General features: G+C 52.5%; 12 protein-coding genes across 12 annotated transcripts, besides 3 other annotated features; 9 read left to right on the forward strand and 3 right to left on the reverse strand.

Moving 5' to 3' along the window:
* Positions 1 to 409: 409 nt before the first annotated feature.
* ACLA_088850 (uncharacterized protein) lies at positions 410 to 702 on the forward strand (the record flags this gene model as incomplete). Its single annotated transcript, XM_001272619.1, has 2 exons — positions 410 to 435; positions 498 to 702. The coding sequence occupies 2 exons, from the start codon at positions 410 to 412 to the stop codon at positions 700 to 702; spliced, it is 231 nt and encodes a 76-aa protein (XP_001272620.1).
* A 206-nt stretch (positions 703 to 908) lies between these two features.
* On the reverse strand, positions 909 to 2195 carry ACLA_088860 (alpha/beta hydrolase; the record flags this gene model as incomplete). The annotated part of the gene is made up of 2 exons (XM_001272620.1): positions 909 to 1731; positions 1792 to 2195. The coding sequence occupies 2 exons, from the start codon at positions 2193 to 2195 to the stop codon at positions 909 to 911; spliced, it is 1227 nt and encodes a 408-aa protein (XP_001272621.1).
* A 3211-nt stretch (positions 2196 to 5406) lies between these two features.
* On the forward strand, positions 5407 to 6892 carry ACLA_088870 (glycoside hydrolase family 7 protein; the record flags this gene model as incomplete). The annotated part of the gene is made up of 3 exons (XM_001272621.1): positions 5407 to 5622; positions 5689 to 6072; positions 6131 to 6892. 3 exons carry the CDS (start codon positions 5407 to 5409, stop codon positions 6890 to 6892), a joined length of 1362 nt encoding a protein of 453 aa, XP_001272622.1.
* A 1096-nt stretch (positions 6893 to 7988) lies between these two features.
* Positions 7989 to 9330, forward strand: ACLA_088880 (WD40 repeat domain-containing protein; the record flags this gene model as incomplete). Its single annotated transcript, XM_001272622.1, has 2 exons — positions 7989 to 8350; positions 8448 to 9330. 2 exons carry the CDS (start codon positions 7989 to 7991, stop codon positions 9328 to 9330), a joined length of 1245 nt encoding a protein of 414 aa, XP_001272623.1.
* An 882-nt stretch (positions 9331 to 10212) lies between these two features.
* On the forward strand, positions 10213 to 11349 carry ACLA_088890 (maleylacetate reductase; the record flags this gene model as incomplete). Its single annotated transcript, XM_001272623.1, has 2 exons — positions 10213 to 10738; positions 10802 to 11349. 2 exons carry the CDS (start codon positions 10213 to 10215, stop codon positions 11347 to 11349), a joined length of 1074 nt encoding a protein of 357 aa, XP_001272624.1.
* A 327-nt stretch (positions 11350 to 11676) lies between these two features.
* ACLA_088900 (2-(3-amino-3-carboxypropyl)histidine synthase subunit 1/2) lies at positions 11677 to 13389 on the forward strand (the record flags this gene model as incomplete). Its single annotated transcript, XM_001272624.1, has 1 exon — positions 11677 to 13389. The coding sequence occupies one exon, from the start codon at positions 11677 to 11679 to the stop codon at positions 13387 to 13389; it is 1713 nt and encodes a 570-aa protein (XP_001272625.1).
* Positions 13390 to 14015: 626 nt separating this feature from the next.
* On the forward strand, positions 14016 to 16586 carry ACLA_088910 (uncharacterized protein; the record flags this gene model as incomplete). Its single annotated transcript, XM_001272625.1, has 1 exon — positions 14016 to 16586. The coding sequence occupies one exon, from the start codon at positions 14016 to 14018 to the stop codon at positions 16584 to 16586; it is 2571 nt and encodes an 856-aa protein (XP_001272626.1).
* An 882-nt stretch (positions 16587 to 17468) lies between these two features.
* On the forward strand, positions 17469 to 18220 carry ACLA_088920 (NudC domain-containing protein; the record flags this gene model as incomplete). Its single annotated transcript, XM_001272626.1, has 3 exons — positions 17469 to 17717; positions 17810 to 18131; positions 18189 to 18220. 3 exons carry the CDS (start codon positions 17469 to 17471, stop codon positions 18218 to 18220), a joined length of 603 nt encoding a protein of 200 aa, XP_001272627.1.
* Positions 17737 to 17756: a microsatellite.
* Positions 18221 to 18789: 569 nt separating the features above from the next.
* On the forward strand, positions 18790 to 20393 carry ACLA_088930 (Zn(II)2Cys6 transcription factor domain-containing protein; the record flags this gene model as incomplete). The annotated part of the gene is made up of 2 exons (XM_001272627.1): positions 18790 to 19086; positions 19116 to 20393. The coding sequence occupies 2 exons, from the start codon at positions 18790 to 18792 to the stop codon at positions 20391 to 20393; spliced, it is 1575 nt and encodes a 524-aa protein (XP_001272628.1).
* Positions 20394 to 20707: 314 nt separating this feature from the next.
* ACLA_088940 (uncharacterized protein) lies at positions 20708 to 21358 on the reverse strand (the record flags this gene model as incomplete). Its single annotated transcript, XM_001272628.1, has 1 exon — positions 20708 to 21358. The coding sequence occupies one exon, from the start codon at positions 21356 to 21358 to the stop codon at positions 20708 to 20710; it is 651 nt and encodes a 216-aa protein (XP_001272629.1).
* Positions 21359 to 22011: 653 nt separating this feature from the next.
* Positions 22012 to 23118, forward strand: ACLA_088950 (tRNA(Thr) (cytosine(32)-N(3))-methyltransferase; the record flags this gene model as incomplete). Its single annotated transcript, XM_001272629.1, has 1 exon — positions 22012 to 23118. The coding sequence occupies one exon, from the start codon at positions 22012 to 22014 to the stop codon at positions 23116 to 23118; it is 1107 nt and encodes a 368-aa protein (XP_001272630.1).
* Positions 23119 to 24021: 903 nt separating this feature from the next.
* Positions 24022 to 25568, reverse strand: ACLA_088960 (putative IZH family channel protein (Izh3); the record flags this gene model as incomplete). The annotated part of the gene is made up of 2 exons (XM_001272630.1): positions 24022 to 25338; positions 25392 to 25568. 2 exons carry the CDS (start codon positions 25566 to 25568, stop codon positions 24022 to 24024), a joined length of 1494 nt encoding a protein of 497 aa, XP_001272631.1.
* Positions 25569 to 25906: 338 nt separating this feature from the next.
* Positions 25907 to 25939: a microsatellite.
* Positions 25907 to 25940: a microsatellite.
* The last annotated feature ends 192 nt before the right edge of the window (positions 25941 to 26132 follow it).

Here is a 26132-nt window from a genome sequence, read left to right on the forward strand (position 1 = left end):
TCTGTCGCTTTGCCTTTTTATTTTCTTTTTTGGCCCAATACGGCCTCTCTCTGCTAGGAAGAAGAGCTTCTGATACTAGAGTATGGGTGAGCTATTTTTGTCCCTCGTCATCCGAAGAACTCACATGCTTTTCCTGCATAGGAATCCTCCTGGGATACTTAAAGAAGAGGCATCGTCCCCGTCTCGATGCTATTCAACAGCTCGCACAGCAAACAGCAGCCAAAGCAAAGCAATTGACTCTACCGGGTGATATCAAGCAGTCCCATACTTGAAGCACTCTCCTTGACACATCCTTCAGACGCACTGCAACATTTCGATTCGATTATTTAGTCGAAGGTTATTTGCCGGAACAAGATTTCTTTCTTTGGAACATACCATTGAAGACCAACCGGTATTCTGTGTCTTGACAATGCCTTCCGTTAACGAGAAATCGAAGTAAGGGCATCCTCACCGCAGATGATTCGCAACTGAATGCTGACGTGGGACTCTCTTTTCAGCTTGTCGAATGGTGCTGGACATGGTCTTAGCGCGGGAAAATTGAGCCACGTCCCAGATGCAAGTGCTGGTGGTGTGGACCGATTCTCTCAGTCATCTCTGGCAGACGAGCCATATTTTGCACGAGCACGTATGCAAGATCGGTCAGATCACGCCTCTCGACTGAGCAGCCAGCTGCACGCGACGGATGAGATTTTGAAAAAATGAGAAGTAAAAGGATCTGTGGGGAGTATTTTTCTGTTCCAGGAGAATGGAGACCGCGAAGGGACGGCTTTCAAAGAATTGTGTCAAAAAATGTTGTTTTATATACAGAGGCTGTGGCGAGTCTGCCCTCCTAGGGTACATCCATCGACATTGAGCTTTGAGAGCTCCAAGGAAATCTGACTCTTATTGTATTATGAAGAAGACCTCTTTCAATGCAGTAGCGCCCATATCCGCTGCGCTGTCTTATCGTATAAGGTGCTTGGAAACTCATGGCCTGCATCGAAGAATTCGAAACTGACATTTCCCTGTAACGCCAATGTGGCATCTGAGACAAGTTCATCTTTCAAGATGATTGCATCATGGATGCCGCCAATTATGAGCACCTTGTCACTTGAGAGGCCTTTTTCTGGTTGCGCCTCTACTGGGAGATCTCTCTGTGCTGCTAAGTACTTACCCAAGCGTGTCCAAGTGCCCCATTGCCGTTGTTGCAGAATGGGCCCATAGCGCATGCTGGACATGAAAGCATGGACAAATCCGGGGTGATTGTTCACTTGCCAGTTGACAACAGAGGGAACAGCGACATGGGGGTATGCGCGAGATAGCAGTTGCACGCTGGCCGCCTGTTGCGAGGGAAGCTCTTCGGAGAGGGCGTCCGCAGCATTGAGTTTTACATTCTTGGGCTTCGGTGTAGTAAGTGGCCCAGCACGGAGGCGACGACCAACAAGAAAACCAAGCACTCGTTCTGGGACGAGTCCACGCGAATATAGAAGCCGAGACTGAAAGCTGATCTGAGAGTCGCGGATCAAACCAGCTGGGGCGAGCAACACCAAAGAGGAGAGAAGATTAGGAAAGTAAGAAGCAAATGCTGCTGCAATTCCGCCACCCAGAGAATAACCAGCTAGGCAGAACTTGCCAGAACCGACTCCTGTCCATGGAATGGTGGACGAGCTTAGAGCGAGAAGAATCTGCGTGGTAAAGAGCTGATTGTCCTGAGGAACATCGCAAGGGCAATCGGAATAACCCCTTCCAAATCTTTGAGTCGCTTTATTAGTAAAAGACAATAGAGTGCGCGAATTGGAAAGAACCACATACAGGTCAAACAGCATCACCCGACAACCTCGATCGACCAAAGCATGAGCCAGTCCGCCCAACGCAATACAAGGCGTAGTGATCCCATGAACAAACAACACCTTAGGTCCATCTTCCGGGCCCCACTCATACACTCTCATTGAGCCGTATGGCGAAGCAACATCTCGTGCCCCAGGAAGCACATCGCTTGGCAAAGGAATATGAAGGTTGTCTTCATCCGACAGGGAGGAGACTAATGCGCGAGGGGAAGCAAGAATTGTCCCCTCGGGATGTTGCTCAGATAGAAACGAGCGAAGAAGAAGAGCCACAGTCAGAGACGCTCCAGTCAAGGCCAACATCGGGAGATGAGCCTGGTGGGTGTTCCAAGAGTCGGAGACTCGTTCGATCGTCTGGGTGTACCAAGCCATGACCGACTGGTTTGAACCTTACTTGATTTCTGTTTCTGCTTTTTGCTGTTTATCGACCTACTTTGGCAAGCTTTAGATAGATTATGATGATTAACAGATTGAAAGCATGTTGATAAAGGGAGTCTTATGATTCAGCCAATGCCTGAAGCAAGAAAGAAGCCGAGGTTGCCGGAGAAGCTTAAGTGAGCAGAAGGATGCCTTAGCATTTACTGCTGCCGGCAACAAGGCATCCACAGCAGCAAATAGTGACCCACAACAAACAACAACCAGCCGAGTTGCGTCTTAACCATCTCAGACATCCCTAGAAACGAAGCAGATACAATATGATTATATCTGACACCACTTAGCTCGAGAGACATGGTGCTATCTCTGAATGAGATGCCCATTCCATCAGACGTCATACATTTGATCAGCAATAGAATGATGGCAAATCCCCGGGTTTCAGAATTGATCAAATCCAAAATCAGCCAAACATTATCATCACGGTAACTCACTATCTTCGTTCGAAATATCTAGTTATCGGGCGAAACATTCCTTGAACTTTACAGGCATCTGCGCGCAAAGGGAACAAATCTATCAAGCTCCTTGGAGGCAATACTGACATCTTAGGAGCAGTCTGTCTAGACGATTTTGTATGCGATCAAAACAATGAATGTCACGATGCCAGCATGTCCGCTCGTATGGATCCTTCTTTAACATTCACTGTCGGGTTTCATGCGGAGTCGAAAGGTGATATCTCAAGACTTGAAGCATCTCGGATACAGGATTGTGGAAGCCATGAAGTGCTCATAGCTCTTCTGCGTCCAGCAACGACGAAAAGACGGTCGATTCCTCTCAGCTCAACAGGATTGATCTCCTTTGCGACGTTTTCACACGCCTGACAACGCCCAAGCCATGCGAAAATCAATGGCCCCTGGCTACAACTGTGCGGGAAACCCATGAACCCCCGTCAGATCAACCCCGGTCTGGTAAGGAATCGAGTGATAATCTCAAGAGGCTTGTCTTCCGAGTTCCACGATACGGTCTTTGCCGAAAAGGCCATGGCTTAATCTCCATACTTTGCCTGACGAACAATTGCGGAGGACGCTCTGTAGAGTTATTGATTTGTAAATCGTAGGTGCCTTCGGCTAAATCAGCGATGCGAATCCCCAGACACCATACCCAGCTTCGCAACATGTGCAGAGTCAGACTGCAGATGAGGCACCATTGGGAAAGGATCTGCAAGGTACAACCTCGACTTGGTGCGTCACTACTTGGAATCCAAATTTGACTGTCCGCTCACTCCGCTTGGTCTTTTTAATCTTATGTAGGGGTGTTTGATCAACATGACGTTGGCTGCATTCGGACAATACTAACTGCTGCAGAATGTTCCCCGGACTCCAGAGTCATGTGCAGACCACACTCACAGTCCATATCATTGTCGAGAGCACTCTCTCAATAGGATTATCAGCGCCGTATGATGCTAAAGTTGCGCAGGGCGAAGCTGATTCCCTTTCATGCAATAGCCACTGTAACTTGTAAGTGATACTATCAATAGCCGGTGCGAAAAGAGACACATCGTAGTTGGTTCATGGAAACTATCCAAGATGTGAGATCCCATCACAACTGCACAAGGATCGACTACAAATTTCCTTCATTTGGGTTCTACAATGGATTCCGCCTCGAATGTATCCTAGACAAGACCAATCCACCTTTGTGGACCTGCCTTGGCGGAAGATGCATAATTCTGCCTGAAGTCCCTTCCCCGCGCTATTTACAGCGCCTATTCAAGACCAAATGCGCCGACATAGACTGCTGCGACGCCAAAGCGAGCCTCCATTGGATTGGATTGATGAACTCTTATCCTTGCACTCTCAGTGATTGACATGGCTTCGGGCCCCTCTCGATAATTAATCAATCCTTCATCGCATGATCTCAGGCTATCTCGGCTTCGAAATGAAGTCGACGCCCAATGAACGCCACACCTTGTCATCTCCTGCCACCGCGTCATCTTCTAGCGCTTAATTTCGACATCGCATCATTGCTGTTTTCATCTCAAGTCTGTTAAGACGTTTCAGGGGTTGGGCGTACACGGACTACTATGCGTTACAACCCGAGTCGTCAATCTTCACCTCAAGGCATCCGGAATAAATCTGATTTCGCCGATATGCCTAAAATCAACAAACCGAGACAGCTCGGACGTGGTCTCTGCGAGAGTTGTTCTGGACCTCGGGTATATGGCTATGATTCCACTTTGGACTGAACAAAGCCGGAAGGAATGCTCGAATACATCCTCTTTGAGAAGATGCCGTTCACGAGCACCACTTGTGTTTCGCGTTGAATGACACTATTCCGTACAGACTTCGGAGTTGAGGTCCAAGTTCCAAAGGCAGCATAAACCCCGGGTGCATGGCTGCATCAAGTGCTCCTCCTCTAGCAATCTCATCTTTACAGGATGTTACTAAAGCTTGGGATACTGTTTGGCAGATCCGGGTTGTTGCGCAAAGAGTTTGGCCTGAGCAGTCTCCCCGTTCAATGCTGGAGAATTGAAAGTGGTTTTGGCCGTCTGTCTAATTTGTGACTGCAAAGAGAAAGCTTCAGCAAAAAGGAATGCCATAGTAGCAGCTGTACACTGGACACTGGTCAATACAACACCATGAGGATCCCCGCAGTCGGTGTTCCTGCAGTCTTTGTTACCCCAGTTAGCTGCTATTGCTGATGTGCGGAAAGGGGCTATGATCTTCAGGATATCAGATATCTATATCGCGCCTGACAGAAGTAGCTCGGAGTTTTCTCCGTTGCTGCACAATTGGAACACAACAAACCAATCACAGATCAATGCTTAACCTTCAACTCCTGAAACTCTTGGGATTGAGACAACTTGGTATGATATCGGTCCATGAAGCCCGTGAGATTTCAGGGTCCACTTCCTGATAGCCTGGTGTCCTTATGGCATTCGTTTTCTGCAAGGTTCGCCTCTTGCAATATTGGGGAAACGCCACTACTCTATGCTCTTGAAACAACTAGACGCCACGGGCTCACGGTCCGCTGCACCGGTTGGATAGAGACGGATTTGAATTCAGTTGGATTTAGCTCCGGGGTAAACTAGGCATAAAAGCTCTTCCTGCAAAGGTATATAAAGGAGCAGCATTGTCCATCTCAACTCCAGTCTCTCTTCACTGCTGGACAGACAACGAAGACACACTTGAACTCGCTCTCTCCAACATTGAAAATGTATCAACGTGCACTCCTTTTCTCTGCCCTTGCGACGGCCGTCAGCGCCCAGCAGGTTGGCACTCAGAAGGCCGAGGTGCACCCTGCTTTGACCTGGCAAAAGTGCACTGCTGCTGGCAGCTGCACTGACCAGAAAGGCTCCGTTGTGATTGATGCCAACTGGCGTTGGCTCCACTCGACTGAGGACACCACCAACTGCTATACCGGCAACGAGGTAAGACTCTCCATCCACAGATATCTTAGAACGCAAGGAGTTTGACTAACTGAATCTTGCTCATAGTGGAACGCCGAGCTCTGCCCTGACAATGAGGCTTGTGCTAAGAACTGCGCTCTCGACGGTGCCGATTACTCTGGCACCTATGGTGTCACTGCCGACGGCTCTTCTCTTAAGCTCAACTTTGTCACCAGTGCCAATGTTGGCTCCCGTCTGTATCTCATGGAGGATGACGAGACCTACCAGATGTTCAACCTTTTGAACAACGAGTTCACCTTCGATGTTGACGTGTCGAACCTTCCTTGCGGCCTGAACGGCGCCCTGTACTTCGTGTCCATGGATGCTGATGGCGGCTTGTCCAAGTACCCTGGCAATAAGGCTGGTGCCAAATACGGAACTGGCTACTGCGACTCTCAGTGCCCTCGGGACCTGAAGTTCATCAACGGCGAGGTAGGGATCTTAAACCAGTCCGAATGATTGATATCCTGAAGCTGACCCGGAAAAACAGGCTAACGTGGAGGGCTGGAAGCCTTCTGACAACGACAAGAACGCTGGCGTTGGTGGCTACGGATCTTGCTGCCCCGAGATGGATATCTGGGAGGCCAATAGCATCTCCACTGCTTACACTCCTCATCCTTGTGATGGTATGGAGCAGACCCGTTGCGACGGTAATGACTGCGGTGGCACTTACTCTTCCACTCGCTATGCCGGTACTTGTGATCCCGATGGTTGTGATTTCAACTCCTTCCGCATGGGCAACGAGAGCTTCTATGGCCCTGGCGGACTGGTTGACACCAAGTCCCCCATCACTGTGGTAACTCAGTTTGTTACTGCCGGTGGAACCGATTCCGGTGCCTTGAAGGAAATCCGCCGTGTTTATGTCCAGGGCGGCAAGGTCATCGGCAACTCTGCCTCGAACGTCGCGGGTGTTGAGGGTGATTCCATCACCTCTGACTTCTGCACTGCCCAGAAGAAGGCCTTTGGTGATGAGGACATCTTCTCCAAGCATGGCGGGCTTGAGGGTATGGGCAAGGCTCTCAACAAGATGGCTCTCATCGTGAGCATCTGGGACGACCACGCCTCCAGCATGATGTGGCTCGACAGCACCTACCCCGTTGACGCTGACGCCTCCACCCCCGGTGTCGCCCGCGGTACCTGCGAGCACGGCCTCGGTGACCCCGAGACTGTCGAGAGCCAGCACCCCGATGCCTCTGTGACCTTCTCCAACATCAAGTTCGGACCTATCGGCTCGACCTACAAGAGCGTTTAAGCGCTGAATGATCATTGTGGCCATTCTCGAGCAGATACTCGGTGTGTATCTGTGGTACATACGAGGGCAGGCTCCCTTGCGAGAAAAGGTCAGGAGATCGAGCTTGCGATTTCCGGGCTATTACCGATGGGTTGTACATAGTGGGGGAAACAATGAACATAGGTAGACCCTGCTGAGCTTCAGGGCAGATTTTTGTGACTGTTTTCTATTCTGTCGTTTTCATTTTGTCATTTCAATGTCTTTGGCTTTACTCCTCTGAGAGGCAGTCTCTGACAGTCTCCTTCAATGGTGCTTTGTTGATATTGGCTTCGCCTGTACATAGATTGAAGATCCATCAAAGAGTTCTTTGCTCATAGAAATTTTTTCCACTAATTAGCATAGGCCAACAAACTGCAATTATCACTCACCATCTGATTCCACTAGAATGCAAGTGTCGAAACCATGGACTTATGTTCCTCAGTCATTCTAATGCCTTCTTTTCAGACTCAAGCTCCTCAACTAAAGTTTCTTAGCAGAAGACATGTGAGCACAGCATCAACTCTACGGCTTTTATTCGTTAATCACCCTTGAATATCTCGCCGTACTTCTTACGATTCTCCCCCGGGTTTGCATCTCACGTATGCCTCTCGAGATGAGTATACTGAGCTAGAGATGACCATACTCCTGCAATATAGCCACAAGAGGTTCAGATCATCTCTTTGATTCATGTGGTATTTTGATGATCGAGCAATCAGATGATGGAGAACCCAGCAAGAGTTGTGCGATCATCACAAGGGAAGCCCAGAAACTTTATATATAGTTGGAACTGGATGGTCCATGAGCAGAGAGGTCCGGAGGAACTCAACCTGCAAAGAAATAAATCGCAAACGCAACCATGAAATGCCTAAGATTTTCAACATTGTAAGCCTACTTCATCCTCCACCAAAGAGTGCATACACACTTGGCCCAAGAGTCGTTCTTCTCCCCGCCATCACAACAACAATAAATCCATCGCGGAAATTCATCGGCCCGCACCCACTTAAAATGTCCTGAAATCCAGAAGCTCCCACGAAGACAAGCACCAGGTCAATCTTGCAATTGCGCCTTCTCCCACGCTATGTTCGACACGGTCTGCACCCTCCCGCTCTCAGCGGACCTGTTTTCACAGGCCATTCACCCCAACGAACCCGTTGTCTCCGTCGGACTGTCCACCGGCCATGTCCAGACTTTTCGGTTGCCGTCGGAGGAAAGCAGTGACGACGATGATGGGACGGCGTCGAATTCGTCGGCGCGCAACGGCAAGGGTCACATTGATACGATGTGGAGGACTCGCCGGCACAAGGGAAGCTGTCGCTGTCTAGGATTTGGAGTGGACGGGGAGATGCTCTACTCTGCTGGGACGGATGGGTTGGTGAAGGCCGCGAAGGCGGAGACCGGTGTGGTGGAAAATAAGATTGCGATTCCTCTTGCGAAGGATGGGTGAGTGTGGCCTCTGATCTATTTGGCGTTGAGGATATGCACCGCTCTCGATTTGCGCGGCCTCGATCTTGAGCTAATGGTTAATGCTGGCTGGTAGATCCGTCGATGCCCCGACGATCATTCATGCGCTCTCTCCCCAGACTCTCCTCCTTGCTACCGACTCCAGCGCTCTCCACCTCTACGATCTTCGCATTCCCTTCTCGAACGTGTCTGCCAAACCCCAACAGACGCATCACCCGCACGACGACTACATCTCCTCTCTCACACCGCTTCCTCCGTCAGATACGAGCACCTCCGGCTTCAGCAAGCAATGGGTGACCACCGGTGGCACAACGCTGGCCGTTACCGACCTCCGCCGCGGCGTGATGGTCCGCAGTGAAGACCAGGGTGAGGAGTTGGTAAGCTCAGTCTACATTGGTGGCTTGGCTTCCAGTGGGACAAGCCGGGGCGAGAAGGTGCTTGTGGGCGGTTCTAGCGGCGTCTTGACTCTGTGGGAGAAGGGTGCCTGGGACGATCAAGACGAGCGCATCTACGTTCAGCGGGAGGCGGGAGGCGGTGAAGCGCTGGAAACCCTCGCCGTCGTTCCTGATGAGCTCGGCAAGGGCAAGATGGTCGCTATTGGATTGGGGAGTGGCGGAGTGAAGTTCGTCCGCATCGGCATGAATAAGGTCGTTTCGGAGGTCATGCACGACGAGACTGAGGGTGTCATTGGCCTGGGATTCGACGTGGAGGGACGCATGGTCAGTGGAGGTGGCCAGGTGGTCAAGGTCTGGCACGAGGCTGTTGGATCCAACGACATGGACGTGGACATGGCTGGCGGAAAGCGCATGTTCGGCGGTGATAGCGACGACAGCGATGACGATAATGACTCAGAGGATAGCGAGCAAGAGCAACGGCAACCGGTTGAGCCGCAGAGAAAGCGCAAGAAGAACAAAGGCAAGGGGAAACGAGACATCATAGCCTTTGCCGACATTGATTGATTCGATTGACTCAAATTGATCTTCGAATACCCAAAAGCTATCGCCAGGAGCTGGAGAGCAGTATGACATGCATCACATCGGTGTCTCTGCGAAAGAGGAGCCGAACAGGAAATAATATCAGGGTCCAGTCTGCCCTTTGACTCGACTTATGTATCTATAGAGTACAGTGCGTCTCTTTACGATATCCCAAACAGAGATATTAGAGACTCTTGCCATCTCCCTCTGCTCACCACACAGCTCAGTCATATCTTACGCTGTAATCCTGCGATCAGCAACCAACAGTCACTTACATATAGTAGAGCTTTGGTTATGGTGGGACCAGAAGGGGGATTTCCGAGTTGATCGGTCCTTGAAGACTTGAACTTTTAGAGCTGGAGTAGATCGAGTCGATCCACAGTGGATTCAGTGATCCGACAACGGAAATACGGAATAACAGCAGTCATCAGTTGCGGTCTCTGATCACCAGAAACAATATTACTATCTAGTTATCTACAAAGTACCCTGGATTCAATAGAGGGTCTTTACCCTCCAGAAAGACGGAATCTTCGAATCTGCAACTGCCGAGAGCTCAACGGCCCGCAACAGCGCGACCCACGGCGAAGAGCTCTGCCCCAATCGCCTCATGGCGTTGGCTGGGATTCGCATTTCCTCTGGGTAGTGGGGTGTGGGGAGAAAAAGAACTTGTTTATTATTCATGGCTGATCCATCATTTTAGTCTTATCCCCGGGCTGATAATAACTTATACTTATGGCCATGGCTGCTCATGGTTCAGTTAATCCTTTTCATTTCGTCCCATCAACTCCCTTGACGACCCCATTGTGGACTGAACGACCTCCCTGATCTCACTATAATTGCAAACAAAGTAAAAGCATCAGCAGCCAAATGGAGGCCTTTGAATACAATGCGAACCCTAGCCGGGTCATCTTTGGAAGCGGTACTATCCAGAAACTGCCTGATGAAGTTGCTCGACTCAACTTGAAGACACCTCTGGTGCTGTCGACACCGCAGCAGATCAACCAGGCCGAAAGCGTCAAGGAGGTACTCAAGGGCCAGGTGGCTGGTATCTTCTCAGAAGCCACCATGCACACGCCCACCCACATCACCGACAAGGCGGTTGACTATGCGAAAGCCCAGGGGGCCGATCTGGTCGTCTCCATTGGAGGAGGCAGCACCATCGGCCTGGGTAAGGCCATCAGCATCCGGACTGGTCTTCCTCACATTTGCATCCCGACTACGTATGCTGGAAGTGAAATGACCCCTATCCTGGGCGAGACTGCCGACGGGCTGAAGAAGACTCGCTCGGACCCCAAGATCCTCCCGGGGACAGTCATCTACGATGTCGATCTGACCATGACTCTGCCTGCGGCGATGAGTGCGACGAGTGGTGTCAACGCCATTGCTCATGCTGGTTAGTACTCTACTCTACTACGCGCTTATGGAGAGGTCGCATTCGCTGACTCTGTTTACACAGTCGAGGCTCTCTATGCCCGCAACACAAACCCCGTCATCAACGTGATGGCCCTCGAGGGCACCCGCGCCCTGGCAACTGCGCTTCCAGAGATCGTCGAGAACCCTTCCTCGAAATCCGCTCGCTCCTTGGCCCTGTACGGCGCCTGGCTATGTGGAACCTGCCTGGGCAGCGTCGGCATGTCCATCCACCACAAGCTCTGCCATACCCTCGGCGGCAGCTTCAACCTGCCCCATGCGGAGACGCACACGGCTGTCCTTCCACACGCCATCTCCTACAACGCCCCCAAGATCCCCGAGGCAATGAAGAAGCTCGCGGAGGCACTGCCGGACAGCAAAGGCGATGCGATCCACGGCCTCAACGTGCTGCTGGAGAAGCTCAAGGTCAAGCGTGGCCTCAAGGAGTTCGGCATGAAGGAGGAGGATATTGACAAGGCCGCAGATATTGCTGTGAGCAACCCCTACTGGAATCCCAGAGAAATCGAGCGTGCGCCTATCCGGGAGTTGATCCGGAGGGTGTGGGCTGGGGAACCGGCGAAGGCGAACCTTTAAACAATACGACAACCCGTATGCCTAGTTTTATTTAGCGAAGTCCTCGAAATTAATGGTTTTACTCTCCTTCAATGAATATGGATTGAAGTAAATTGAACAAAATACTCGACACTTATCGTACGATAGACCCTGTGGATTGGCATCAGTGATCAGTCCCATTGGCTCTGCGGATCGGAGATGGCGGGGTGAATGAAAGTGGGGGTTTTTCTTTTGTTTCTCGTAGGGTAAAAAAAAATTTCCACCATCACAACGTCTTGTCAACTCGAACAACAGTACACAATCTACTTCTCTATCCCATTAATCCATAGTCTGTGCACACTGTTGGATATGGCTACTGAAATGGAGGCGGCACCCGTCCTCTCGACGCCGGACACGCGCATCCTCGAGGCCACCGAACCCGTCATTGCGCAAGACGCACACCGCACCGTATCGGACGAGGAGCTCTCCATCACCTACGATATCGAGCGCACGCTGAAGGAGATCCGCCAGGCGCGGTACAAGCGCATTGCCCTCCAGTTTCCGGATGATATGCTCCCCGATGCGCCCCGAGTGTTCCAGCTTCTCAGCCGGGGTCTTGCCCGCCGTGAGGTGGTTGATAACAGCGACGTTCAGGATGCCGGGACCGGGATGGACAGCGGTGCGGAATCGGGTGATCTGACTCAGTCTGTGTCCCAGATGAATATTGGCGATGCGGAACCGGAGCCCAGGCTGTACATTTTGGCGGATACCTCCTACGGAACGTGCTGTGTCGACGAGGTGGCGGCGGAGCATGTCAACGCAGACGTTGTGGTGCACTACGGGCGCTCCTGCTTGTCCCCGACTGCCAGGCTCCCCGTCATATATGTGTTTACGCATAAGGAGCTGCCCCTGGAGCCAGTCGTTCAGGCCTTCAAGGCGACCTACCCCGACCTCTCCGCGAAGGTCATCCTCGCAGCGGATGTCACCTACTCCGATCATGTTCCGACTGTCTACGCGCGCTTGGTAGAGGAAGGATACACTAGTCTGTACGCTACGGAGCTGGTCCATTGCCCGTCCTCTGCCATTCCCAATCGGACGGTTCCGGATTCGGTGCGCGAGATCCCCGAATCTCTGTCGGAGTGGCAGCTCTTCCACATTTCCGATCCGCCTACGGCGCTCCTCCTGACACTTGCGTCTCGCGTGGCTGCGATTCACATCTACCCTACCAGTGACACCCCCAGCGATAATGTCAAGCCACTGCCGGCGTCCACTTCAGCTGCGCTGCGGCGTCGCTACGCTATCTTGACCAGACTCAGTACTGTTCCGATCTTCGGGATTTTGATCAATACTCTCAGTGTCAAGAACTACCTCCACATCGTGGAGCATGTGAAGGAGAAGATCGCTGCCGCAGGCAAAAAGAGTTATATGTTTGTTGTAGGCAAACTGAATGCAGCCAAGGTGGCCAACTTCAGTGAGATTGGTGGCTGGGTCGTGATTGGATGCTGGGAGAGTTCCCTAGTCGACAGCAAAGATTTCTGGAAGCCGGTGATCACCCCGTTTGAGTTGGAGCTTGCTCTTAAGGGGGATACCGAGAGAATCTGGACTGGAGCCTGGCAGAGCGATTTCCAGAGCGTCCTGGACCAGCCTACCGAGGCAGATCAAACGGGCGATGCTGAGGAGCCCTCGACAAACGGCGACGACGACGACAACGACATGTCAGAACCCGAATCCGCACCTCCCGAGTTTGATCTGCGAACCGGTCGCTATGTCTCTCACACTCGTCCGATGCGGAACCCTGCACCCCGCGTTTCTGCTCAGGGTGATGATGTAGTGTCTGCTGCCGGGGGGCCGGCTGCTGCCCGCGCTCTAGCGAGGCGAGCTAAGGGAGACTTGGCCATGATCGGCGGAACCGTCTCGCCAGGGGCGGAATTTTTACGGTCGCAACGGACCTGGAAGGGGCTGGGGAGTGATTTTGATATCCAATACGATGAAGAAGGTCCGAGCGATAGCACCGTGATCGTGGAAGGGCGCAAGGGTATTGCAAGGGGATACACAGTTGGCGATTCTGCGCAGAAACACTAGCCCCAGCAAGCACCATTGAAGTAAATATATACTGTGTAGATAGTTAGATACCCTGTACAAAGGCAAAACCTGCTGTCAGCTGCCGACAAAGAAGTTTTCTTTTGACACCCTGGATACTGTACTGTAGATCCAACTGCTGCCTACTAGCCAGAGCATAGTCTAATCAATAATTCGAGTAAGGAATGGTTATTGATTCCGCAGAACTTCGTCGCCCGCAAGAAAAGGCAGTCTTGCGCGACCAGAGCGACCTATCACATGATGGAGATGGGCAGATCCCGGCCGATGGGTTTAATCCCAACACGACCTTACTCTGAGTTGTCAGAGCACGACACCAGGCCAGCGGCGGTTATCCATCATCTCCTTGTTCCTTTTTGCTCTTTCAGGCCATCTCTGCCCTTAGATGGCTTCTTCTGCATGGTGTCTATCCTGGGAGAACACTCCTTGCCTTGCGCATTTTAGCCCTCCTTTTATTTCCTTATGATGTGCGACTCCCGCATTCTCCGCTTGACTTTCGGCCTCGCGTCACTTTGATCCTCAGGAGCAGTCTGGCAAGGCTCGCTGTCATGTCTCTGCTTTGTTCTCCCCCGGCGTCTAGCCCGGTGCTAGAAAGGTGCGACTCCGTTACGATGGAAGGGAATAGCTCTACGGGCCAGCAAGTGCTCGGGGATTCCGCACCGGTGGAAGCTCTGGCTCCGGCTCTTTCGACCTTCGAGCGAGTAATCACTACTCACACGCCTATCCTTGAATCCCTCTTACTCCAGACTCCGACCGAAGCCATCCTCAAGCTCTTCCACACCTCCCGCTACCTTCGATCCTTTCTCCAATCGTATCCGACGGCATGGAAGCACCTCTCTTTCCGCTTGTTCTACCCATCCGGGAGCCAGTTCCCGCTCCGAATCGTGTTCCCTAGCGGATCTGAATCGATGATGCCACGGCAGTCGCGGCCGTATGCTCTCGATCAGCTGCTGATGAATGTGGTGGTGCCGTTCAGCCCATGTCTGAAGAGCCTGGAGCTGGATAATACCGCGGTCTCGGGACAGATTCTGATCTCGACCGTATTGCACTCACGGCGGGAAACGCTAGAGCACCTGTCTGTCCGCGGCTGCAAGAACGTCTCGCTCAAGTACCACATCATTCCATACCTGACGATGTTCGGGCTCCAGTTTGATGTGGACATGGAAAAGAACATCGGCAGCTCCTCGTCGACTAAGCGCCTTGCTCTGAAGAGTCTCTACACATATCGCTGTCGCCATCATCGGCGCAGGCCCTACCTGTCTTCGTCTCTCACGCGCAAGGACTCTGATTCGGAACCCACGCACGAACTTGTCAACCTCTGCCATAAACTGGGGATCTGGACTGACACGGCGTGGTGCTCTACTCCCGCTGGAAGGTGCTTCAGGAGAAGAGGCTATGTCTCCATGCGGGTTCCACAAGGATCTGCCGAAGTCTGGGTAGTCTTCGATCGGCTCTGGAGATCCAAGAATTGGATCGGCCCTGTGGAATCGGGCAGTCGTCCAAGCCAGCGGGATGGGAAACTGTGGGAACACGGTGAGACCGGCTGCAATGGTGAACCGCTCGGAACGGGAGAAGGGATAGAGCCAGGCGAGGGCAAGATGACCCCCGCCCATCTACGGTCGAGCCACACTCGCTTCGTCCAGAAGATTCGCTGCGACAACTGCTTCGAAGCGATCTCTGAAAGATGCGAGCAATGCAGTATTTTGATGCACTGCGTTGGATGTCGAAAGACATTGTGTGCGAGTTGTGCTTATGACAGGCCGTTTATCCATAGTGCCTCTAGCCCGCCAGCTTCGGAGGAACCCTCGGTTCCTCTCTGGTGGGCGCCAGGTGCCGTCGTGTCACCCTGCTCGATGCTGGATCCTGTCGCAACCTCAACGGACAATGCCGCTCCGAATCCCAATAATCTTTTATCTTATCCGGACCTCAAATTTCATTGGTGCTGCACAGAGCCTATTTTCTCGGGAGGCGGTGGTATCAGCATCGGTACACCAAACCGCGACGTGGATCAGGTGCGCGCCGCTCCTCTGCCCCGTGGACAGGGCTGGGAGGATCTGGAATACTCAGCCAATGAATGGAGCAAGACCTTTCCCAAGTATGCCTACGGTGACCCCCGCAAACCCGACTACTCGCTCGAGACGGGCCATATCGCCATGATGAAATGGCTGTTGGGCCCACCCGATCGGCAGCCCACTGCATGTCCTCGGAATCTGTGCCGAGAATGCTACGATGCGCCTCAGTGGAAAGTTCATTGCAAGAGTTGTTCGAAGCCATTGTGTATTGAACATGATCTGCGTGGCCTTCGCCTGCGGATTTGCGGATACCGCGACCTCGCACTGGAGAAGATGGCTATTCAGAATCCCACGCGGCTGAGCTCAGAGCATATAAATGCGGAGTTCATAAGAGAGCTTGGTATTCACCATCACGGTCTTGCAGGCACTTCCCCCGAAATCGAGCTGCCGTATCGGACTCTTCGCATCTTTGATTCTACGGCGAGCAGTCTCACTGAAGATCACAATGGGGATGGCGGCGCCATTGCCGACTTTGGACACCCTGGCCTGCTGAGCTCGGGAGTCTCTTCAAGGCCCGTGGCGCCTATCCACCGTCGCTCAAGGAGTTTCTCAGTCACTAATTCCAACCGTTCCCGCTCGTCCTCACCCTCATCCTTCTTATGTGAGTCGCCCTTTGAATCCCCCAGATGGCAGGGCTGCCAGTCCTTCTTCTGCCCTCAAATTCGTGCTGTGGGAGATCAGCGTCAGCGATGCCTAAGTGTTCTTCGGGAATGCACGGCTTGCTCTGTCTATGTTTGTCAGGATTGCATTACTGTCAATCCTCCCTGCACTTGCTCCTTCTGCCAGGCCCACTACCATTGTCCCAATTGTACGAAGCTCCGTGAGCGGGATGGGACGTGTCGTCGGACGGCGGAAGAAAAGGCGCGGCGGGAGCACAAGTGGAAGCAGGATATGCAGGCTCTTGAAGCCATTCTGGAGTTCAAACTCGCAGATGAGGTTGTTGAATTTGCTGGACAGTTCTTCGGCCTGGTCGAGCGGCCTTCTAATGGAGAGATCCACGAGACGGAAAATATTGAGCAGAACAATCAGCCTACAACAGCCTATGCATTCGACGAGAGCCCTTTGGCAGGGTTTCTCGCCAACGATGTGCTGACTGACACTTCTGAGTGACGCAACATGTTTGAATTTACATGCATTGTCTTCAGTACTGGTACTATGTGTTTAGCGATGCATTTAATGGCGCCTGACGGGCAAATGCGCTTCGGGTTTATCGACCCACCAATGTCAGATTTGATTGTCTTCTGCTCAGCGACAGCGACCAACTACAATCAATGTCTTGAAGTACTGTGGCGCTGGTCTCTCGCCTGCGATGTGTTTCAGGTCTCTTGCGCGGGAAGCATGGGATCTATGCGATGAGGCTAGGCGCGACGCCTGCTGGATCTGCGTCTCCGACATTTAGCGAAAACGAATATGTGACATTCTGACAGTTTATTGTTCGGGTTATCTGGTGCATGGTGCATCTTAGGGAGTGTACGGCAAGGGCGATTTGTGATGACATGTTTTTATTCTGTTTATGTGCCTTGTGGGAAGTCCGGTTACTGATTTCGAGGAAGCAGAACAGTATGTCAATCAAATTCTATGACCTGGTATATACTGCTCTAGTCATTACCCATTACCGAAAGCTGAGAGGGCCTACTTGTCTAGATGTACTCACTCTCAGTAAGAGGCTCTCCACTATAACACCGTAGCTGCGGATCGGCCCCGCCAACCGCCGTGGCCGACAGAAGGTACTCGAACTGGACTGTCGAAGCTCCTCCAAAGTATCGATCTGGCAAACATTTCTGAACATCTTGCGAACTTCTCCCATCAATCTGTAGTCCTTCTCCGACAATACTCGTATTTCTTCCTGTGATCATTGAAGGTATGTCCGAACCCAACCCCGGCATAACCCAAGCACCGAGTGTACCCCACCATCCCCTCAATCCAGCTCCAACTAACACAACAACCAACAGCTCCAAACAGCTTCGGCAACCAACCTAACTCCACATAACAATGTCCTCCGCAGCCCCCGAACAAGATCCTACACCCCAGGAGGTCGCCGACCGCGAGCGCGAGGAAAAAGAACGCAAGGCAAAGGAGGACGCGGAACAGGCGCAGCTACCGTACAAATGGACGCAGACGATCCGCGACGTGGACGTGACGATTCCGATCCCGGCGACTATCAAGGGCCGGGATATGGATGTCGTGCTGACCAAGACGAAGATCAAGGTTGCGATTAAGGGGCAGGAGCCGTTTATTGAGGTGGGTTTTTGTCACTACCTTTTTTTTTTTTTTTTTTTTGATTTGGAGAGATGAGAGGGAGGTGTTGACGTGTGTTTTTGTGTGACTGGTAGGGCGATTTCCCGCATATCATCCTCGTCGATGAATCATCGTGGACGCTGGAGACGACGTCCAAGCCGCCTGGCAAGGAGGTCTCGATCCATCTAGACAAGGTGAACAAGATGGAGTGGTGGCCGCATGTGGTGACGAGTGCGCCGAAGATCGACGTCAGCAAGATCACGCCGGAGAATTCGAGCTTGAGTGATCTGGACGGCGAGACGAGGGCGATGGTCGAGAAGATGATGTATGACCAGCGGCAGAAGGAGACCGGCGGGATGACCAGTGACGAGCAGCGGAAGGCGAATATCTTGAAGAAGTTCCAGGCTGAGCATCCAGGTATGAATGATGAGTCTACGAGTGTGTGGTGTTGATTTGGTTCTAATGCGTGTACAGAGATGGACTTCTCGAATGCGAAGATTGGTTAAGCGGCGAGTTGTCTACGGTGGCAGATGGTGTATGATTTAATGACATGGTTATCCCAATTATCAGCTTCATGTGGTATAAAGCCAATTGAAGTCTTTTTCTAAATAATAACGAGCACCCTGCTCGAATCCTCAGCCTTGCGTCGCTCATGGGGTATTCAGTAGATGAGTACTGGCTTTCCCCTTTCGGCATGGATTCTATCAGGCGAATGCGAGAGTTGCCATTCTGGGTCTAGCGTCATATCTATATCAGAAACATCCTCGTATTCAGGATCAGCCTCATCTGTATCATCCTTTGGTCGCATCTGAGGCCGATGGAGTATCAAAATCAGATCTCATAGGTCAGCCTTGTCCAGATGAACGAGGTACGCTTTTCACTCACGATTCGGGGCCGGTGGGGAGAGCACGTTCTGACGGAAGCCAAATCCATGGAATATGAGTAGCAAGGCGCAGCTAATTCGGCCCAGGTAGGCGTACTCTTGCGCAAAGGTTTGCCATCACCTGGAGCAGTACACTGCAGTTATATCTACCGCGAGGACCAAACCGCATCTAGCCGACACTAAGAATTTGAAATGTCTTCTACAGACACTCCTAGCCCTGCTGAGGCTGCTAGCAGATCTCAGTCAATGGCAATCTCTAATCCACCTGGACCCTCAGGCCCACTACAGGGCCAGAAGAGCCTATTTCGAATCCCCATGTACAAGCCCACAGGCACTAGATCCTCTAGCACTGGTGAGCATCCTACCAAACGAGAGTTTCGTGCGCGGCGGTCACATCGGAAGTCCCGGGCTGGGTGTTTAGTCTGCAAGACCCGGCGAGTCAAGGCATGTTGTTTTGTCCCCGCGGTTACGAAAACAGGCCCGCATCCGGTAAGGGGGGTGCATCTGACTGGCTGCAGTGTGACGAAGCGAAACCCCACTGTCTGCGGTGTCAGAAACATGGGGTCGAGTGTGTGTATACGGCGCCTGGGGATTCTACAGGTGGCGAGGGAGGTGCTGCTCTCTTGGCGCAAACGAAGCCGGGGTTCGCATCGCCAGATTCAAGGGCCTACTCCATGCATCTTCTGGAAGTCTCGGAGAAGATAGATGAGCTGCTGGGATTGGGCTCGAAGAAGCGTCAACTACCCGGTACCGTCGGGGCTTTGCATCATTTCCACAATGTGACTACACCTACCGTTGGCGCGCCACGTACGCAGGAGCTGCTGAGGCAGGAAGTGGCCGAGCTAGCTTTTAGTGTTAGTGCGAAACGAGTCTCCATTGTAGCGAAGCAGCTGACACGTCAGACTCAGACGCCGTTTGTCATGCATACCCTCATCGCAGTAGCGACGTCGCATCTCAGCCATGCTGTCCCAGACAATACCGCCTACAAGTTGGCCGAGGCTTATCATTGGCAACGGGCCATCGGCCAGTACTCCAAGGAGCTGGCCTCGGGTGTCGGACCCCATAACATGGACTCTCTATTCTCCACATGTCTGCTCATGACGGTCAACTCGTTCGCGCTGGACGAGTACAACCCCCGGAAATCGTTCGTGTTCTCTGACGATCCCGGAGCCCTCAGCTGGCTTATTCTGCAAGGCGGTCTGCGCCACCTCCTCGGCCTCACCAGGCCCTGGCTGTGCATCAGCATGTGGCTGGGCGTATTCATGGACAACGTTGAGGAAAGTAAGGTCTTCGACGACCATCGGCCGGGGCGGGCAGGTCTGCACCCAGCGCTGGCGGATATCTGCGGGATCGAAGATACAACCACCGAGGAGTCGAATCCGTACCTGTGGCCGCTGCGCATGCTTACCGCGTTGCTCGCGGCGGAGCGGTCGATGAAGAGTTTCTCCATGTATACGACTTTCATGGGTCGTCTGTTGCCCATTTTCTGGGACCGGTTGGCGAACAAGGACCCGCCCGCATTGGTTATCCTCGGTTGGTGGCTGGCGCTGCTGGATTCCATTGGGCTCTGGTGGGCGCAGACCCGGGTGCGCTCAGAGTGTGCGGCTATTTGCATGTATCTGGAGGATAGCGAGGACGCGCGGGTTCTGAGGCTGCTGGAGTTTCCCGCGGGGGTTGCTGGGTACCTGCTGAAGCATGTGCAGGATCAGACTTGGGAAGAGGATTCTGCTGTCATTGACACTCTCCTACTGTGCCAGCCAGACACCGATTTCGCAGCGCTTGCAGAGATGAGATAGAAGTTATCATGGTATATCTGCTCTTATTATGATGCTTATATGCAATGCTGCAGAATCAGTATCAACAACTCCATAATGAACCAGAATGCAACCATTGCGCCAATACCAGCCCTCATTGCCCCATGCGTAGCATGCCCTGACCCAATTCCCGCAGCAGATGATATGAAAATATCGCAATGATTCCTCCCGGCCAGTGATGCCCCCATCATTAAGTATCCGTAGTACCCCATTGTCCAGCGAACAAGTGAAAAATAACCAATCCAAACAAGAGAAAGAAAGCCCCAGGCCCCCCTACCCAATCATTAATTTTTTAGCTATCTACTCTCCCACGAGAGCCTCCTCGACCGCAAGGAATGCTGATCCTCAAAGCTCACCCGCCCATGCGCCCCGAAATCCCGAACTAGAGAATCCGCCCGCCGCGCCACCGGCCTTGGCTGGGCAAGATGAACCAGCGGAGGCGGAGGAGGCAGCGGCGGCGGATTCAACGAGGAGATGGACATTGCCCGCGACGGCGCCGGCGAGTACGGCGGCGGAGGGGTCTCCCTCGTTGCCGTCGAGGTGTTCCCGTAGCTGCTGGGGAAGGAGATGGCCGAGGAGGCGTCCGAGGTGAGCTCATCAGCGTCGTTGGACGCGAGGCCGCGCGGGTCCTTCTCGTCCCGCAGCGAGGTGCTGGACCGCGCGGACGAGAGCGGGGGATCGCGCATGTGCGCTTCCAGCGTCTTTTCCTGGGCGCTGCTCAGCGGCCGCGGGGTGTAGCGTGGCAGCGGAACAGGGGTCGTGTACCCGTCTTCGTCGGACCCGCTGGTGTAGCCCGGGCTCTCTTGATGATGATTGGAATATGGGAAGTGGTTGGGAGTGAGACTGTGGGGATGGGTTTCGGCCATTGCTTGGACCGGGGCTGATGGTGAGCGCGGGGCAGTCTTGGGAGCGAAGCATCCGCATAGTAACCCGCTGAGGAAGGACATGATGGTCCTGTGGATATGCTCGAAAGATGATGAATATGAATATGATTGAAATTTATGAGACGTTGACAGGTATATGAGAGAGAAAGAGAGAGAGGGAGTCTATTTTATCATATGCAGATACGCAAAATTGAGCAGCTGATTCGATTCATGTACTGTATAGGGCAAGTATGAAAGACGCTCGGATCAATGGATTGTCAGCGAGGCTGACTCAATGGACTGTACAGGCTCAGAGCGACATAGCGCTCGAACGATATTCAGCAAAAACTCCTGAACAAGGGACTGAAGGATACGGAATGGACCAAGAAAGGGACACAAAGGAGAATATGTAGGAAGAGAGAGGGAAGAAGATGACAGAAGTCAGCTTCACTTCGGATCCTGGACTCTGCCTCACTGCCTCAGGCTGTCAGTTTCTTTCACTCAGGCACCCACATTGTTTCCCTGCTTTGATTGGCTCAAATATTACCGATAAGATACGCAGACCCACCGCTCGTATCTCTGCCTGAGGCATGCGCCAATCTAGATTTTCCCCGCTAAATTTGTTGTTATCAGTGATTTCTTTTTTTTCCGATTATTAGAATCTTCATCTCTGCTGAACCTGAACTTCCTCGAATAGTGCCATATCTTTATCTCGAAAGAGGAATCAAGCAGTCACCATGTCCCCCCCTCCAGACGCACCAGCCGATGACATTATCACCTTCATCCAAAATGTCAACCCACCCCAAGTCCCCGCGCATCGCTCCCACGACCCCGCCAACAACCTCAAACGCACCGACCCCTTCCAATTCGGCTCCCGATTCCTCGAAGAAGGCGACGACGTCTACGAGTTCAACGCCTGGGACCACGTCGAGCCCGACGACGAATTCCTAGCCTTCGCGGAGGTCCAGTACGCCAAGCAGCGCGAATCGCCCGTCTCGGACTTCGACAAGCAGCGCTTCAACAAGGACCCCGCGAAATGGTGGAACCTCTTCTACAAGAACAACACGGCCAACTTCTTCAAGGACCGCAAGTGGCTGCGCCAGGAGTTCCCCGTGCTCGCCGAGGTCACCCAGAAAGGCGCGGGGAGGAAGGTCGTGCTCGAGGTCGGCGCCGGTGCGGGCAATACGGCGTTTCCGCTGATCACGAACAATGAGAATGAGGAGCTGATGGTGCATGCGTGTGATTTCTCCAAGACCGCGGTGCAGGTCATGCGGGACAGCGAGCACTATGATCCCAAGTTCATCTCCGCAGATGTGTGGGATGTCACGGCTGTGCCGGACGAGGAGAATAATGGCCTCCCGCCCGGGTTGGCGGAGGAGTCGGTTGATGTGGTCATTCTCATTTTCATCTTCTCGGCGCTGGCTCCGGATCAGTGGGACCAGGCCATCCGGAATGTCTACCGCGTGCTCAAGCCTGGCGGTCTCGTTCTGTTCCGCGACTATGGCCGGGGTGATCTAGCGCAGGTGCGGTTCAAGAAGGGTCGCTATATGGACGAGAACTTCTATGTCCGCGGTGACGGCACGCGGGTGTACTTCTTTGACAAGGACCAGCTGGTGAATATGTGGGCGACATGGACGCCCGAGGAGGGTCTGCAGATGGACAGCGAGGCCGAGTCGGCGGACGTATCGAAGGGCGTGTTTGAAGTCCAGAAAATCGGCGTCGATCGCCGACTCATCGTGAACCGCCAGCGGAAGCTCAAGATGTACCGCTGCTGGATCCAGGCTCACTACCAGAAGCGCGGGAGAGACCCCGCTGCTGTCGACGCTGAGAAGACAGACTCATGAAGACGATGACTACATCCAGATGCATGCTCTGTATGGCGATAGCCATATAACATGACCCAGAGTGACCCGAGCAGTAGCCCATTAAGGCTAGGAGTGCAGCTACCCGATATTTTTCGTCCCGATCTTGACTCGACAGAAGGTCTTGCACCTATGGGTCTTGCCGTCCTTGACAAATATTATCGCTATCTAGAGATGCTCAAGACAGAATGTCTGAAGACAACTTGGCACGGTGGTCTCGATGTCAAGCAGGAAACACGTCAGACAGGAGGTCATCCAGACTGCGACAAGACTCAAGGCGGAGTTTTCGCGCATAGAATTTATGATGTTATGATACCAAAGCATATATAGACAGGATAGATCAACCCTGCATATCGCAGGATGAGGCAGTCTAGGAACAATAGCATTTATGCCGAGTGCCTTTCATCTGTGGCAAATCATCAAGTCTAAGGAACACGGTATGTAAAAAATGAAGTATGTACTCTCAACCGACCCAAGAGGGATGTAGCAAGATCAACAGCAAATAGTAAGTGAGAGCAGAACTCTGGTATCGAAAGCAGCGATCAAAGAACTAGGCAACAGCCAAGACACCAGAAGAAGTATGTACACGAAGGCACCTCAAATAGAATCAGCAGTCTAAGGCAAGCGAGTAAAATGAAAGATCAAGGGATGTAATGCTCCATCCATGCAAACGCAGTAACTTAGCAAGACACTCGTAATGAGTGCTTGAGCGAAATCTTTAACGCAAGAATTACAGGGGACTGTGTCAACCGCTGAGCCAGGTACCCGACCATGAATCCTTGACGTCAACATCTAAATGCTTGTGTATGGCAATCAGAAAATCTCGTGGAACATTGTTCGTAACTGGTCGTACGCAAGAGCGTGGAAGTGGTTTGCCGCAGTCGCTTATGCTGCGAGATTAGGACATTCACCCTGAGCTCTCACAAAGGCATTAGCGAACAAATCCTGCATCGCACAGTAGTGGAACAGAATGCCGCCCAGTACTGCCAGATGCCAGATGTTGTGGCTACCACCGCAGTAGTCGAAGAGTCCAGGGCTCCACCGCTCGGGTACCTGCGATGCGTAGATGCAGGCCCCCGCAAAGTAAACGAGGACACTCTTCACGATCGGAGCGTAGAAGTAGACACACCAGACGAACCCCCGAGTGTATGTGAGTTGGAAGAGTGGCGCGAATCCAGTGAGGGCGAGCGTCACATAGAACGCCACACGAGCCCACGCCATGTCAGCACGGTTGAAAGTAGGATGCCAAGGCAGGACAACGCCGCCGATACCGAGAGACATGGTCAGGAGGATGTAGGTCCACCGAGAAACAGGCTCACAATAGAAAGCTGTGTACTCAGTCGTCACAATGGAGGCTGCCACCAGAAGCGAGATGCCAGTATAATCCACACAGGCAAATCTCTCCATCAGAGGCTGGTTGGCAATGCTGTTCATGGTGTGCCAAAGGGTACTGCAGACCAGACACTTGCACGCAGCAAAGAAAAACACGGCGGCGATCATGACGTCGGTTTTGGTGCTCAGGTGGAAATTGGGATTCAGAGGGTAGAAGTAAAAGGCCACAGAGAGGACGATGAACAAGCCGATCAAGTGAGACCAGATATTAACGGTTTCGTTGCAAAAGCTGAAGACCGACCACAAACACTCCACCTTGGACGAAGTGAAGCGGTATCCCTGTAGAATGTGAGGGTTGATCCTCCACGGATGCGGCAGATCCGCGTAAGTGATCAATCGCTGTTCTTGCGCCAGAAGAATAGCATTGTCGATGCTCTCGCGTAATACATCCTTGGCTCTCCGGGCACGCTCCATTCCCTCGTCAACCGCGTGGACAAGTTTCGAGTCCATCGCTTTCCATCCATCGTCCAGAGCACCGTAGATGCCGCGATCCCGAACGGTGTGAGCGCAAGACTCCAGCTCAATGAGGAAAGACTCCATCAAGCGGACACCGGCCTGAGCCTTCTGCTCCAGCGTCTCCTTGGTGGCCAAGGCTTCCTTATATCGTTCCTCCAGGGTTTCGACAAGGAGCGTGGCCCGCCTCTTTCCACTGCCCATAAGTTCTCCAGAGGCGTGGGAACATGAGTCCCTCACGGCTTCGAGTGTTGCGTACGCCCTCCGCAGGCTAGAATCGATCTGATCCATGTGCGACTTTCGGTACTGTTCAAGCCAATGCATTCGACGTTCTAATTCCGCCAGAAAGAGTTCAACCTGCTGGTTGTTAGGAACGTAGTCCGCCTACCCTGAAGCGACATTTATCTTACTCTGAGGAAGATTGCATCACCGTCATAGTCGCATGATAGTTTTCGGGAAGTGTGAAACGAGTGTCTGCGTCGGCGATCTCGTAGTAAACGGGTCTCCTCAGTTGCATTTAGGACATAGGAGGTGGTCACGGCGTCTGGGTACGACTCCAGCGTCACGGACTGCGTTGCGCAAGCCATGGTGATCAATCGACCAGTTCAGTCGATTCTCTTCCACCAGGTCGTTGAGGACTTCAAATCCGCATAGCCTGTCAAATTTGTGGAGGTGTAGGTGTAGGTTGGGTCGAACAAGGAGACCGGGGATTGACTGGGTACCACGGAGTATTGTTGTTTGGGTGCCGAAGAGCGGATCCTCGGAGCGAATGTCCAAAGAGAGGAAAAGCAAGGAGAAGAGTCAATAATGAGATGATATGGACAGGCGATGAGAGTCTCAGGAAAAGAATGTGTGCAATAGGAAGAGAGAAGAATTCGATAAGGACTGATGGGACAAAGGAGAGAGGAGAGTGAGAGACAAATCCAAGAGGAAGAGGAAGAAGAAGAAGAAGAAGAAGAGAGTGAGAATGGGTGGGGGGCGGCAATCATTAAAAGAGGAACTGCAAGATTTCGTTGGAGGAAATTCAATCAGCGATAACTAAGTAATAATTACTAGTTCCCCCAACCACTTGCTTTGGCTTCATGTGAACGCTCTAGACATCGTTATCATTCTCACCACATCTAGGACAATCATCGCCTATTCCATTTGAC

This window comes from Aspergillus clavatus, genomic scaffold (assembly GCF_000002715.2).
Source record: "Aspergillus clavatus NRRL 1 1099423829798 genomic scaffold, whole genome shotgun sequence".
In the NCBI taxonomy this organism is placed as follows: Eukaryota; Fungi; Ascomycota; class Eurotiomycetes; order Eurotiales; family Aspergillaceae; genus Aspergillus; species Aspergillus clavatus.